The sequence below is a fragment of the Telopea speciosissima genome, chromosome 9 (genome assembly GCF_018873765.1).
Source record: "Telopea speciosissima isolate NSW1024214 ecotype Mountain lineage chromosome 9, Tspe_v1, whole genome shotgun sequence".
Classification (NCBI taxonomy): Eukaryota; Viridiplantae; Streptophyta; class Magnoliopsida; order Proteales; family Proteaceae; genus Telopea; species Telopea speciosissima.
The window spans coordinates 25,493,597-25,510,255 of NC_057924.1; the positions used below are offsets into that span (position 1 = coordinate 25,493,597).

The 16,659-nt window shown below is 38.7% G+C and overlaps 1 protein-coding gene across 1 annotated transcript; it reads right to left on the reverse strand.

Moving 5' to 3' along the window:
• Nucleotides 1–1,070: 1,070 nt before the first annotated feature.
• LOC122640123 (protein transport protein Sec61 subunit alpha-like) lies at nucleotides 1,071–8,032 on the reverse strand. The gene is made up of 7 exons (XM_043833258.1): nucleotides 7,829–8,032; nucleotides 5,108–5,480; nucleotides 4,266–4,493; nucleotides 3,817–4,171; nucleotides 3,599–3,726; nucleotides 3,285–3,420; nucleotides 1,071–1,550 (listed from the first exon to the last, which is right to left on the reverse strand). The coding sequence occupies exons 2-7, from the start codon at nucleotides 5,449–5,451 to the stop codon at nucleotides 1,311–1,313; spliced, it is 1,431 nt and encodes a 476-aa protein (XP_043689193.1). The 5' UTR covers nucleotides 5,452–5,480; nucleotides 7,829–8,032; the 3' UTR covers nucleotides 1,071–1,310.
• Between the last annotated feature and the right edge of the window lie 8,627 nt (nucleotides 8,033–16,659).

Genomic DNA, 16,659 nt, shown 5'->3' on the forward strand with positions numbered 1-16,659 from the left:
CTTGGGGCAGGTCAATGTCATAACAACCTTAAAAGCCAGACCGAAGGGCATTCATCTAGCTATGGAACAGGTTTAACTTAAGGGCTTAACAGGATCCATAATACTTTCCTATTGCCTAGTACTGATCACTTTGAATTCTGCAAAATTTTCTGTATTTATTTGCTCCTCTTTAATACGTACACAATGTCTTTTGAATAGTTTGGATGACCTGAAAGGGAGGAATAAGGATAATTTGGCACATAAATTAGCTAAGAAAGTAAAAATTGATAATATTGATACGCTTGTAGGTATGTAGAGTTACCTATGAAGATTTCATTCGACCAATATTAATGAGTCGGTGGATGATTGGATCTGTGTCCAGAGTCCATACACATTTGTATTGAAATATTGCACGTAATATTGAGTATCAAATCTACAAGCTCTACACCAACGATTGCCTTAGCAGAACATCGTGTGTCATATCCGATTGCTTTCAAGAGGTACTCACTGTAGGCAAGCATTCCTCTCAAACATCATCAGTTCCTCCAGTTCGTAACCAACAGTTGAATCCACTTGTTTGATATACGCCAGTCACAACAGCGTTCCATTGCCATGAAGCAAAAGGGGAGTGAAAAGCAAAAGGAGACCTGCTTTTGAAAGATCATAAAATGAAGCGAGGGTCGTTCTTTTTATCAAACAAAAGAAAAAAAGTAAAAAAGAACGAAAATCAAGTCCTCGCAGAACTAGAGACAACCAGGTACCCACAAAATCGGGGTATAAAGTATATGGGTAATATATGGAAGCCAAACTACCACAAAAGCGAAGGTCCAGCACTTGCGAGTAGAAGCCAAAAAACAGATAAAAGCGCAGCAAAATGAAGTCAGAACTTGGCAGGTGAGGAGAAAAATGAGGAGAGCACCAGACAGACAAGCACCGAGGTACTGTTCCTTCTAAAGTTCTGCTAGGAGCTTTGCAGAATCAAGTAAAATCCTCAAGGTTGTGAAAGAACCACATTTTGCACCGAGGATCCAATGGTACCGGTAGTGATTTAAATGAGAAAAGGAGAAGTAAGCATAAGCATCTTGTATGGACACAAAGTGCGCATATCTCTCTTCATGTGTTAATCCACCATATTCAAAGTCACAAAATAAGGGGAAAAAAACAAAAAAGAACTACAGCTCAACTACTCTACGATCTTGATCTCCATCTCTAACCATGTCACGTTAACAAAACAAGGATCTACATACATCTCTCAGCTCACCAAAACTGTTAGGGAGCTCATTGGCACCACCATCCATCCATTCTTCAAAATGAAACTACCACCAGCTGGCTTAAAGTCCAAAGAAGCCCAGTTCACTGGCTCTCTCCTTCTCAAATGTCTCAAAGTATTGATATATGATCGTGACAGCAAGCAGAATTCCAGTTCCCGACCCAATCGCTCCCATGAAGTCAGCCAACACTGTCAATGCACCAATGCACATGCCCCCAAAGGCAGCAGCTGTTGGTATGTAGCGGTTCAATTCCTTCTGCAAATTCGACTCCCGATGACCGGGCATCACCATTTGTTGCTCCTGCAAAACCAGAAAGGAGAACATCAAATGGAGTAGTCCATTCATACTTCACAAGCATCCTACTTGCCATCTGATCACATAAACTAATCCTAAAGATGCAATTTCATTCAATAAGCAGAAAAAACTCGAATGTGGTTTGGAGCAAACAATTTCACGTTCGAAACTAAATGTCTAACAAAAGGCATCATCATAGATGTCCATATGCAAGTGTATCTCTAATTTAAAAAACCGCAGTGCAATGGCTAGTGGATCCCCTCCATCTGGATAGGGGAACCCCAGCAAATGCCAGATTCAGGTTTGCACTAAAAAATGTGGCTCTATGTCCCAAGGAGTTGGCTCATGTTATTTTCCCCCAACATCCAAGGAGACAAGAATGACAGATGTCCAACTGTTATTAACTAACCATGGGACAATAAATGAAGACACCACTCCCATGGCCTGAGAGAATTCCCAGGATGCACTACTACTTGCATGGAGCTGCCATAATGTCGGATTCCACAGAAATCTTTTCAGGGAAGAAAAAAAAATGAACACCGAAAGAAATAATGAAACCATTTCCTTCCTTTTTGCAGCAGTAGAAATTATGTCTTTTATGGATTCTTATGCAAAATGAATAGGCACAAGCTTGGGATTCTAACATCAATATAAAGTAGGAAAAATCAGAAAAAGCAAATTAGATTCTGGAAAAAAGAAAAAGTCAACTCTATTTTTATCACCATTTTTATGCTGGTTACTAGGCCAATTTTAAGTTAAGAACTAGACCATTGCAATGCTATGGAAGACAAAATAAAATAGAAATTATTTCACATGGTTGTAAAAGTAAAATTCTTTTAACTTCATGAATAAAAAAAGGATACTCTATTGACGCTTCTAGATGATGCTTGTAAGCTGCAGCAGTAAGACAATCAAATTAAACTATTGAGACTCGTCAGGAAATTGATCAAATTACTTGGTATAGCAAGAAAGCTATTGCCCCAATTGGGGCAGGTCAGCTTCAGTATAATTTTGGCTAAAGCAAACCTATTTGAACAATGATTCAGTACAGTTTGGGATAGGGGTGCAAGTTTGGCCCTGTCGGCCCAAACCCGCCCTGGCCCACCTTGAGCCCGAACAGGACCTAGGCTGGGTTATTTGGTCCTGAGAGCAGGTCAGGGCTGGAAATTTCTGGCCTTGAGTCAGGGTCGGGTCGGGCTAGGGTTGAGGCTTCCGGCTAAGCTTGGCCCAACCCAGCCTGACCCTGATTTAAGTTATACTATAAACTATATATTGATATAATATATACATTATAAACTTTAAACGTCACCCATATTTTTTTTATAATATATTATATACGAAGACAATAAGTGATACAAAACATTTTATTAGAGTGTTATTTTGTGTAAAATTGATAATGTTCTCCCCAGTCCATTCCAGCCCATGCATTTCTTTCCCCCTCCCCATGATCAGGGCCAATCAGTGTCAGCCCAGCCCGACCTTGAGGGTGGGTCAAGGTTGGATTTTTCTAGCCCTGAGTCAAGGTCGGGTCAGGCTTGGTCCCAGCTAAGGAGACTTAGGGTTGGGCTAGGGTTCTATAAAGCCCGGCCCAACCCGACCCGGTTGCAGCCCTAGTTTGGGATAAACAAAATCTATGGGGCAAGTCAGCTTCAAAAATCCAATTGCATTCATCTAAAGCTTTTACCTAGGAAAAATAGATAAGAAAACCGTAGCAGATAGGATCAGGGGCCACATAGATACCTTCAACTGCTTGGCTACATCTCGAGCAGAGGATCCAGAGACTTCAATCCAAGTTTTTGAGAAAAGAGCACAAGCTGAAAGCATAAACACAATATAGAACAAAGCATGGAAGGGATTGGCTGCCATATCCGCCAAGCTGAAAAGAGATCCCAATAAGCCAAGTTACAATAACAAGCATCAGTAAACAAGTAAAGAAACGGGAAAAAAGAAATCTGATCAATGACTTCTACACAGGCAGAGATATAACACAATGCCATGTTAAAGGACATCCAAATAGCAAAGTAACAGAAAATTAATGAGATGCTTTCCATCACCTTGATGGTGCAGTGATATAGTATGCAATACCGCCAACAGGGATAAACTGACCACCAGAGTACTCCGACTCCTTCCACTTACCAAGTAGATTAACAAGAAAATTTCCACTGTACCTCCTGTACAGTAACTGCACCAATATAAACAGTATTAAGGCCAAGGCTTTTAAGATACAGTGAGAAAAGCTAAAGCTTAACATTCAAAAATAAAACTTTGGCACCTGAGAAATAAAGTAAAGGTTGGAAACAAGGGCAGATTGTAGTATAATTGGCATGTTGGAGGTGTAGAAAAGCTTGATTGGATATGAGCCTTGTTGTCCACGGGCATTCTTCGACCTCACAGGCAAAACAATACGGAACCCTTGGAAATAGATAACAATGAGGAAGATCAAGACTGTAGCAAGCAAATTTGTCACATTTGGTAGGTTCTGCCGGTAGAATGCCTCACGAAGAGCACGAACCTTATCTGTACGAGTTATCAGGAGATGGAATAATGCAATTACAGCACCTTCAAATTCAGCTCCACGCCCACTATTGATGGTTGTTGGACTAAATGCTTTCCAAATTATGTTTTCACTGCAGTAAGAAACAAGAAGTCTCTATTTAAGGTACTCAACCAACAAAGCTATATTGCAATGGAGACCGTCAACAATAATAATCAGCAGCTTACCAGATATTTGTCGCTATGAACAGGGAAATTCCAGATCCCAGTCCATAACCTTTCTGGAGAAGTTCATCCAAGCATATCACTATGATACCCGCAAAGCAGAGCTGGATGATGATGAGAATTGCATTGCCTACTCCAAGTTGGCTGACACTACCGTACATCCCAGACAAAACATATGCAACCGCCTCACCAACAGCAATGAGTATGCCCAACAGCTTCTGAGCACCATTTCTGAGAAGAAATCAATGGCTTCATTAGATGAAGTATATAATAGCAAACCCAATTTAGTGGTAAATGGCAAAGGTGCCTAACTCCTCTCCATCTACATGTCATAGTACTTACAATAGCAAATATAAGTGTCAAGTAATTGTAAGCAAGGGCAATGCACTAAAGCATGTGGGTCTAAAGTAAAATACGGTGCTAACAAACAAGTCAAACAAGCAATTAATAAGTAAGTTCAAACAACTTGAGAGACTCCCAAGGTATCTTCAGCATATAGAAATCTCGAGGAAGAGAGATCCCTTATTGTTTTCCTAATTAAGCTTAACAAGAGAGATCCCATATTGTTTTCCTAACTAAACTTGAAATATGTCCAGGCCATTATCCCATGTTAATTAGAAGCAAAGTCATCTATGAAATAGCCAAATTTAACTAGACATGGGAAAGTTCATAATGACTATTAGGACCCCCACCCAGTTCATAAGATAAAGCATCAATAGGGATGATAGTTGGACCCACAATTTGAAGAAAAAACAGTATGTGATCAGGGGATTCAAGGCTTAATAGGGACAAAAGGACCAGTAGACTCACAAAACTATTCAGAAAAGATTGCTAAAAATACTTACAAGAGTGCCCGATCTTCACGGACACTGTTGTCCACTTCGATGATCTTTGACCCAGCTAAAAGTTGCATCACCAGTCCAGATGTCACAATGGGAGTAATACCAAGCTCCATTACAGTCCCACGATTTGAAGCGAGAATAACACGCATCCAGTAAAAAGGATCTGCTCCTGTCGTGGAGTGTATCCCATATAGAGGAAGTTGACTACAGACCAGGAAAATGAAAAGGGAGATCACAGTGTATATAACTTTCTCTCTGAATGGAACCTTCCTGTCTGCACTCTGCACTTCTGGTAGAAATGACAGGAATGGTCTGACAAGATGAAGAACCCTGAATCCTCCCCCCATTTGAAATTATCAAACTAGGACAGTCCCACCTGTGACCTGAAATCAATAAGTGGTCAGCAGCAGCAGCATCAATTCAGCTAAAACACCAATGTTAGTGAGGCAAAAGGTTAAATAAAACAAACGATATGATGTTGACGCTGATGATGATTCAATGTTGATGAGCTCATTGTGATGATTATCATTATTATTCCAATAAAGAAAAAGGAAATGAGAAATATAATGGAAGCGAAACTAGGAAGTAGGAACTTCCCTAATTTCAAAAGGAGAATAACAAGAATATTTAAGAGCCAAAAGAAAATTAAAATAGCAATAAATGCAAATCTGTGTGAGTAAAAAAATAAATCTAATTGCAACAAGTAAAAAAAAATCATTATCCTAGTTAAAACTATAAAGGGAATTGCTGACATAAAAATTTTAAAACAGCCAGTATAAAAGTATGGGATGGAAACTAGAAAAGATGATCAAATAAATAAAAATAAATAAACACATTTTGTATTAGCTCAGACTATCATTGTCAAAGCAGACTGTTGGAGAATCGAAATTACCTAACGGATAGGGTTTAAAATACCAAATAATTTCCAGAATCGCACCAAAGTAAGAAACCAAATTTCAGGAGATTTAAATATCGGAATATTAAGAGCTCTGATCTGGTTAAAAAGGTTGATCGAGTCCTATTTGGGAATGAGAATAAGATATCAAAAAGATCTGAGGAAATCTCTAAGTCACTAAACCGACAGGGAATGTTAGAATATTTTAGAGTAGAAAGAATAAGGCTTAGATCAAATAAACAGCATCAATGAATCTTAGTTATGAAGCAGGACAGAAATCTGAACCAGAACTTGAAAAGAAAATCAGAACAGATATCAAGAAGCAAGGATTTTAAGAGAAAACAAATATCAGCCAAATATATATATAGATAAGATTCCGTCTGAGACAAGGAAAACTAAAACCAAAAATCTATCAGAAAATTGAAACTGGACTGAAATATTGATTAGATACTGTTCTATAGAAGAGATAAGAATTTAGAATGTAAAATCAGAACCAGAACTATTTAGCGAAGTAAATTAGATAAAAAAAAAGCATGCACAGCACAGAAGATTTTTTAAATTGACCTTATTGAGGGGGGAAAAAGAGAGGACAAAAAGGGACCTGACCTTGGAATCACCCCAATCAACCTACTTAATCACCAAGCAGGGACTGAAACTGAATCACTTCAGAGCATTGCAGATCCAATGCTCTGAATTACCCCAGTACTGAGGCAACAAGCTAAACTTTCATTATCTTAAATCGTGGAGGAGGCAATCTGGCAATACCACTTACAATGTATATATAACTACGTGTTTTGGACTAAACAAACTATTAAAACTAGCAAGGAATCTCCTATGCTTGAGCTTCAATAAGGAGTGACCCGACATTACTATGACTCTAATATAGGAAAACCAAACAGGAAAAGGAACTTCCTATCTGCGTAGGCTAAGTTGGAAGTTTCCTATCTTAACCAAGAAGTACAAGAAATAAGGACTAAAATCTCCCACGGAATAAGTGAACCAGTGGTTCCTGAATCAGAAGTTGGTTCAGAACATGAACCGTAAGCCAAAAAAAAAATTCAGGTTCTCATTCTATCGCAGGTAATTCTCTTCTTCTCCCCTCCGGCTGGATCACAGAGCTTCGCTTAGACAAGAAAGGAAATGAAAACACACATTACTCATGAACCTCCGAGACGTGATACAAGACAAGAACTTTTGATAATCTAAGTAGACAGCGTCACTCAAATAAAAATAACAAAACATGCATGCACCAAAATACTCAGAATTGTGGCATATGAAAAAGATGTTGATAATCAAGACAGGACATGGACGAAAAATACGTATGATTTACATATCAGAAGATTCAGAACAATCACAGGTCTATTTGCTTCCAGGTTATTATTAAAACTGTTAAAAAGTAATCTATGCATGCAGTCTCTACCGTTATATGTCTCAGAAGCGATTTGGTTTCAGAATTCGAAGGAAATTTAGCAGCCAATAATTGGAACAATTATACAGACAAGAAGATCTATAAACAGAGGATCTGTTTTCAATAGATCTACAACCTTCCATCCTTTAAAAAATATATATATAATTCAGAATATTCGCAACGCCACAAAAAGTTGCATCCGATCTCACCAATAAAAAACAATGGAATAGAGAAAACTTCATATTTAGTTCTTAAAGGCGGAAGCACAGAGCAAATCCAGATCGACAAATTAAAACATAAATCAATCAATCAATCAATCCAATTGCATGCATTAGGATACCAACAATGTATTGAAGAAGATGATCAGAAGTTTCGCAGACAGATCTGCAGAAGCTTGCAACCAACGGATTCAGAACCTTACCTTGCGAAATCGAAAATCAGGAAACCCTAGAAACCTGAAAACAATCCGCAAAATATGTTGACCAATCACAACCCTAGGGATTTGCAATCTCCGCTCGCTAAAATGTTTTAATAAGTTGAGACGGAAGATCGATCCTGAGGTATGTCAGGTTACTGGTAAAGGGAAGACAAATAAATTACTTCGCTGGGTTTCAGGGACCTAGCAAGCACAGGGCGAGTCGGGCAGAAAGACTTTCGAATCTCGATCCATGCCTTGCCTTCCTATTTATAGTGACGTACACGTCCTCTGCTGCCACGCCTTCTCCGCCAATGCTTCATTGCCACGTTCGACTTAGAGCGTGAATGGAAAAGTTTGTCCAAATAAGAAAGTGATACATAGCGATTTTTTTTTTTATATATATATAATATAAAATAGAATTTTTTTTTTTTTGGTAATAATAAAAATAGATAGACGGAGGGTTACTCGAGGTTCCCTCACTGCCGGATCTTTACTGCGTTTCTATCATAAAAGAATCTTTACTGATCGTAGTCTTACTGGGCAGCCATTTTTAGACTTTAACCCGTGACCACTTGGTGACAAAGGAGTAATTTTATTGTTGTATCATGGCTGATTCATATTAAGAGTAGCACATGTTATTAAGATTCGAAAATCATAGGATTACTTATAATCATAGTTACTAAGTTCGGGAATGGCAATTATATGGAAACGGATACGTATGGTAGTCAAAGAGACTGTACAGCAATACTACTTTTCCAAAAATCTGGCGCAATAAAATGGTATAGCAATAATATGATACATGTATAATACGTGTTTAATACAATTGCTTTGTAAGAATCCGACAGCAAAAATACGAGCTATATTCACCATGCAACAACAAACATATACACCTAATAATCACAACAATAGATCATCCATGATGTAACATCATTTGTTGAACCTGCGACATGAATTTACTGGACCATGTGTATAAATTCATGTCAAGGAAATTTTAACTGATCCTATATAGTCGAATTTAAATACTCACTATTTTACCAAAACCAATTTACGGACCAAATCTGCCCTTGATCAAGGTAGCAAATTTTTTAAGGGGGAATGTTTGACTTACAGCAAGTAGCTGCTTAGCTAAATCTTATAGGGCTCTGCTAATTGTCTAATCAGAAAATAAAAATTTAAACAAATCATAATGGAATAGAAAGGAACTAGGAAACCTAAACCCCATTCCCTGTATCTTTGGTTTCTTATTCTTTCCCCTGGTGTTTTTTGGATTTGACGAAAACAAGATGAACCCACTGGAAGGAAAAGAGGAAATAAATTACATGCGATCCAGTGTTTTAAAATCCAAAAGCACTCCTCAACTTGAAACTCAGAGATGGAGAAGAATGGAGGGGGAAATACCTTAACGAATTGCTACTGCAAGTGCATTGCTGCAATTGCCGGCATGAAGAACGCTAGAAGTACCAAAGCAATCGTCGGCCTGAAGAACGCAAGAAGCACCGCTGCAATCGCCGGCCTGAAGAATGCAAGAAGAGGAAGAAGAGACAGAGAGGAATGGAGGAGGGGAACCAGCCGCTCGAGTTTCTTTGGTTTTTCGCTGGAGAAGAAACGAGGGTTTTGATGTTTGGTTAGTGGTAAATTTTGGTTTAATTTTAATCTAACAGTTAGTATTAGATAGGTTTAACAATTAAGATAGATTTTAGTTATATATCTAATGGTTAGTATTAGAAACGTATTATTCGTGTATGATACGCGTGTTATTCGTGTATAAAACGTCGACCCTTAACAGTCGCGTATTTATCCGACTCTGAAGTATTATACGTAATATGATGTATTTTTCATTCATACGTTTGGCTTGGAGTATAATACGCATATTATATGCATATTTACTAACTATGCTCATAATTGGGTTTGGTTTTACCAAATTACCAACTTAATGTTTGGTTTTATTATAATTCCCAAAAAAAATTGTTTATTTCAAAATTACCCAAAACAGTACATCGGTTTTCTATATGCTTTTTTTTTTCATTTTTGCCCCCAATTATTTTACTTCATTCCTTGCCTCCCTCCCTCTTCTTCTTTCTTCAATTTCTGATTCGAACACTATGATTTTCTCTTTTACTTATCTACTTTGGATCAATTCCTTGTCGTGACATCAATCGATTTAGGTTTTCTTCTACGGTAAACCCATTTCTCTAGTCCTTTATGAGCTATGCGACTCGCCTGCGTGGGCTTTTCGTCTTTTCAATCTTTCTCTATTGTCTTCCTCTAGTGGTTGTATATTTTCCCATGATCTCATTCTTCTTTGATTGATCGGATTTTTCCAATCTCTTGTTAAATATCAAGTTTGCATCATTATCGAACCCTTTGAAGCAGTTTGATTCTTTGAGAACACCCATCTCTCTGCCATGGCTCCAAATTTGACTGTCTTCCATGAAGATTAACATAAGAAAGAGAGGAATGTCATCTGCGTTACCACTCACAAGTTCCAAATCTAGAGGCGATCCCCATTAGGCAGTGGTCGATGAGAGGAAAAGGTAAACGATATTTTAGAACGGCGAATTTGTGAGGTAGTCGTGGATAAGGAAGCTGCGACATTTGGATGATCTAAGAGGCCAAATATTTGAACTTAAGAAACAGAACGGTGATATAGCACAGAGAGTTGAGGCCAGCGTGCAATGCTATAACTAGGTCAAGTCTGATACGAATTATGCAGCCCCTATACTGCTGGATCAAGAGACAATTTTACACAACACCAAGAAAGCCATATCTGCTATTGAGATTGATGCTGATGAGTCAACAAGAGATACTATGAGTCAACAAGGGAGGAGAAGCCACAGGATAGGAGGACAGCTAGAATCAAGAAGATACCCACGTGGACTAAAGATTACCATATGTGTTAGTTGTTAGTTGTGGTTGTTAGGAATAAGTGACAAGTGGAAGGGAAGCTGTTTAGAGTTAGTTAGAGGTTGATTAGAGAGTTATAAAAAGGTTTACATTTGTAGAGAAGGCAACGAAGATAATCAATGAAATTCTTTTTCTTTTTGGAGTCCTCTGAAACTCGAATTCAGAATTTCTTCACTTTCCCTGTTTTCTCTGTGTGAATACTTAACATTGGTGCTTTCATTTCTTCATCTTCCACTCATGGCTGACGGTACAAGATCCAACAGGCTTGATGATAAATGGAGAAAAGACAGATGACAAGTTAGATAAACTCACTCAAGCTCTGCATTCGTTCATGCTTGCTACGGATGCCAAGATTGAGGCGTTAATAAATCACTCTCCAACCACTGCTGCAAATCCCTCTCCAATTGCTACTGCAAATCACCTAGACGATAATCTGCAGCGATCTTCTCAATTTCATTCTCCACGATTTATGCGATTGGATGTACCTAGGTTTGATGGTACAGATCCTACCGGATGGGTATTCAAGATTGAAAAATTCTTTGATTTCCATTCCACCCGCACGATCAACGGTTGCTTCGGCCGTTCCATTTAGATGGCCCTGCTCGAGTTGGTTCCAATGGATGCAATCAAGTGGCTTAATCAATGGATGGAAGGGGTTTTTAGGCTTTGACACTACGATTTGGTCCTTCCCTATTTGAAGATCATAGAGGAGCACTTGCAAAATTGCAACAAACGTCTACGTTGCTTCGTTTATCAAGAACGATTCGAAAGGCTCTCTTATAAGGTAACCGACCTTTTCGAGACTTTTCTCATCAGTTTTTTTATATCGGATTGAAGCCGAGTTGAAACGTGAGTGTTAATTGCTCAACTTGTGTCATTATTACATGCTATGGCCTTGGCACGATTACATGAGCAAAAATTCCATGATTACAAGAGTTCTTGGAGATCTTTATCTCCTTCCATTGCAATGGTAGTTCTGAAATTTCCCCTACAGATCACAAAACCACTTCCATCTTCTATCGCTTCTAAGACCTTACCGTCCGGAAATTGTCTCCGTGAGATCAAAGCTAGAACAGACAAAGGTCTCTCGCTATTATTGTGATGATAAGTTCATGCCAGGACATAAATGTAAAAATAAATTCATGCTTTTAGTTGGGGAAGATGATGAATCTTGCGAAACAAATGAATTATTCAGACAAGAGGATGAAATCATCGCTGATGCTGCTTTATATGAAATTAGTCTGCATGCTTTTGCTGGGCAATTAAGTCCTAAGACTATTCGATTAAAAGGGAATTTTCACGAACATCAGGTTCAGATTCTGATAGATAGTGGAAGCACTCACAATTTTATTCAAGAGAAAGTAGCTCTACGATTGGGACTGCTCATTTATCCTTGTAAGCAATTCAGGGTCTATGTAGGCAATGGCGAGTTCTTACTGTGTACTCAACGTTGTAAATCAGTTCCTCTATTGCTATAGGGTCATTTTTTCACTCTTGATCTCTTTATTTTACCTTTAGAAGGTGCTGACATTGTATTGGGTATCCAATGGCTTGAACTTCTTGGTCCCATTCTTACCGATTATAAAATGCTTACAATGGAATTTGAGTGGGAGGGTGTTAAGGTTCAATTGAAGGGAGAACCATGTATTAATGGAGATCCTTTGCCAAGAAAGCAGCTACACCAATTATATTGTACTGAAGGCATCGCATCTCTCTATCATTTGAAAATTTCTGTAGATTCACCACCATCCAGTGCTCATATTCCCATTGAGGTACAATCCTTGTTACAGAAATTTGATTCGGTCTTTAGTTCTCCAACTGAATTACCTCCTCCACAGAGAATTTGATCATCAAATACATCTACTTAGGGTTCCAAACTCATCTTGTTAGACCCTATAAATATCTTCACTTTCAAAAGGGTGAGATTGAGAAATTGGTCTCGAAATGCTCCAAAGAAGGAATCATTCGAAACAAGTACAAGTCCTTTTTCCTCCCCTGTGTTGTTAGTTAAAAAAAAGATGGGTGGCATTTCGTATTGATTACGAGCACTTAATACCATCACAATCCGTGACAAGTTTCCAATCCCTACTATTGAAGAACTTCTAGATGAACTACATGGAGCTTGTGTATTTTCCAAACTGGACCTCAGATCTGGTTACCATCAGATTTGGATGCGGGAGGAGGATATTTGTAAGACTGCTTTTTGCACTCATGAAGGCCACTATGAATTTGTGGTTATGCCTTTTGGGTTAACAAATGCCCCGTCTACCTTTCAGTCTACCATGAATCATGTTTTTAAACCATATCTCGTAAAATTTGTCATAGTGCTTTTTGATGATATTCGATATATAGCACCTCGTTTCGATCATCTCAACCACTTACATACTATCTTACATTGTTTTGCTACTAATCAATTGTTTGCCAAGCTGTCCAAATGTTCTTTTTGCCAAACTAGTATTGAATATTTGGGACATGTGGTTTCTCAATTCGGTGTTCAACCCGATTCAAGCAAGATACAGGCCATGGTGGACTGGGTAGTACCTCAAACTCTTAAACAGCTAAGGGGTTTTTTGGGGCTGACTGGTTATTATAGAAGATTTATTCGCCATTATGCTTCGATTGCCGCTCCTCTCACAAATCTTCTTAAGAAAGACGCCTTTGATTGGACTGAGGACTCACAACTTGCATTTGATACTTTGAAGTTCCTGTACTTGCTTTGCCAGATTTTTTGAAACATTTTGAAGTAGAGACTGATGCATCTAGTGTGGGTGTTGGTGCTGTCCTCAGTCAAGAGGGCCACCCTTTGGCCTTTTTCAGCAAAAAGTTGTCTAATCGAATGAGAAGTGCTTCTGCATATGTAAGAGAACTGTATGTGATTTCACAATCAATCCTCAAATGGCGACATTACCTTCTTGGACAATAGTTTCTTATCATTATAGCTCATAGAAGTTTGAAGGAGCTCATGAATCAGGTGATTCAAACACCGGAGCAACATCATTACTTAAGCAAGCTTTTAGGCTTCACTTATAAAATTGTATACAGACCGGGAAAACAAAATTAGGGGGTTATGCCTTATCCAGAGCTCCTGGTTTGGAAGAGAGTGTTCTTATGTCTGTCTCCACTATACAATCTGATTTCCTGGACCTTCTTATGAGGGAAAATTTGGTTGATCCAACAATAGTTTCTCTTCACAAACAATTGCAAGAAGGTAAGTTGCTTGGTACTGGTTATGAAGTTAAACAAGGTTTATTGTATTTCAAAAACCGAATTTGTCTCAGCTCTACATCAGATCTTCGACAAGCTATACTGAAAGAGTTTCATGATAGTCCTATTGGCGGACATGCTGGGATACTCAAAACTCATAAACGTATCTCAACTTCTTTCTATTGGCCCACTTTGAAGAGAGATATCACTGCCCATATTACAAATTGTCTTGTTTGCCAACAAACTAAATATAGTACTTCAAAACCAGCAGGTTTATTACAACTGTTACCTATTCCACATCAGGTCTGGGATGATATAGCGATGGATTTCATTACAAGGTTACCTACATCACGAGGCTACTCTGTAATTTTGGTAGTGATGGATCGCCTTACTAAATTTGCACATTTTGGTGTGTTATCTACGCATTTTACTGCTCTCGACACCGCTGACCTGTTTGTGTCCATAGTGGTTAAGTTACATGGTTTTCCTAAGTCCATCGTCTCAGATAGAGATCCTATATTCATTAGCCAGTTTTGGCAACAGCTCTTCAAGTTAAGTGGAACCACTCTAAATATGTCTTCAGCTTATCATCCCCAGTCTGATGGCCAGACAGAGGTACTTAACAGGTGTTTAGAACAGTATCTTCGGAGTTTTGTCCACACCAAGCCTACACAATGGACTCCTTTCCTTCCATGGGCAGAATTTTGGTATAATACTTCCCATCACAGTGCTATTAATATGACTTCATTTCAGGCTTTATATGGCAGAGCACCTCCTGCAATTCCAGCTTATATTTCTGGTTTTTCCAATCTGGAAGCCTTGGATCATGAATTGCAAAATAGACATCAGCTGCTACATCAATTAAAGGTTAATCTTCTACAAGCTCAGCGTCGGATGAAAGAACAAGCTGATACTCATCGCAAGGAAGTCCATTTTGCTGAAGGGGATTGGGTATGGCTCAAGCTTTAACCTTATCGCCAACTATCAGTCTCCAAGCGATTACATCACAAGCTAAGTAGCAGATTCTATGGCCCTTATAAAATTTTACAAAAAGTTGGCCATATTGCTTATAAACTTCAGCTACCTCCAGCAAGTCGGGTTCATCCTGTCTTTCATGTATCATTGCTCAAGCCTTTCAAGGGAGATACTTCGGAGAGTGCACAACATCCTCTTCCTCCATTAAGCCATTTGAATCACCCTGTTCATTCTCCTTTGGCAGTGTTAGCTACTCGATCAATCTTGTGTAAAGGCACCTTGCAAAATCAGATTTTGGTACAATGGGACCAGGTTCCACCTGAGGAAGCCTCTTGGGAAAATTTGAAGGAGTTTCACTCTCAATTTCCTACCTTGAACCTTGAGGACAAGGTTCATTTCGAAGCGGATGGTAATGATACGAATTATGCAGCCCCTATACTGCTGGATCAAGAGACAATTTTACACAACACCAAGAAAGCCATATCTGCTATTGAGATTGATGCTGATGAGTCAACAAGAGATAATGATGAGTCAACAAGGGAGGAGAAGCCACAGGAGAGGAGGACAGCTAGAATCAAGAAGATACCCACGTGGACTAAAGATTACCATATGTGTTAGTTGTTAGTTGTGGTTGTTAGGAATAAGTGACAAGTGGAAGGGAAGCTGTTTAGAGTTAGTTAGAGGTTGATTGGAGAGTTATAAAAAGGTTTACATTTGTAGAGAAGGCAACGATGATAATCAATGAAATTCTTTTTCTTTTTGGAGTCCTCTGAAACTCGAATTCAAAATTTCTTCACTTTCCCTATTTTCTCTGTTTGAATACTTAACAAAGTCCGAGAACCTGGTTTTGAGGGCTCTCGTATATGGTGGAACTGAATGATAGGTTTGAGTATCTCAATTCTTTCATAGGCTTGATGGAGGATACAGGCAATCTCTTCATGAACACGCTTGGGATATCGAATCCTGCTGAAACCATGGCAATTTCCTTGCCCATCACACCCAATAATGGCTTCTGCTGATATGAGCCCATATTTTTCTAGTGCGCGAATGCACCCCTGAGAATATTGTCACGCCCCAAAACCACCCCCTAGGAAGATTCGATTCATGACCCGAATACCCAAAGTATTTAAACACCTCCAGGATCCAGATGTTTTATACATACATCACAAGCACAGATAAACATTTAAATAATATTTTCATAGATTAGAGTGCACAGAAGGATTATATATATAGTAGTTATGTTTACATCATTATCTTGTTTGATTATCTCGCAACCTGGATTATATCACAACATGCCCTCAAAACAACTTGTAAACTTAACAAATATTTACAGTGGAACCCGGGCCACCCAAAGAATGTTATAACAACATCAAAAGAAAGTCCAACACTGCTAAGTCATATCATCCAAAGAAATATTTATCACCCGTAAGAGAGGGGTTCCACCCCTCAGGGTCCACACTAAAATACTCATAATCACCATCAATCTCCTCCTCAAGATAGTCCTCCCCGCCATCATGTCTTCCACCTACAAGATCATCTACAAAAAAAAAGGGAATTCCACAGGGATGAGCTCCACCGAGCCCAGCGAGTGAAGATAAACCATGCAAGCATTCGCAAACAAGATCCTATATGCATGAGATTCAATTTTAATCTTAATTCTACCTAACAACAAGGCCTAAGTCTCTAAGCTTGTGCTACAGCAACACACTAGGTATCATCCCCTCTGTTGACAATGTTAAACCCAAGTTACG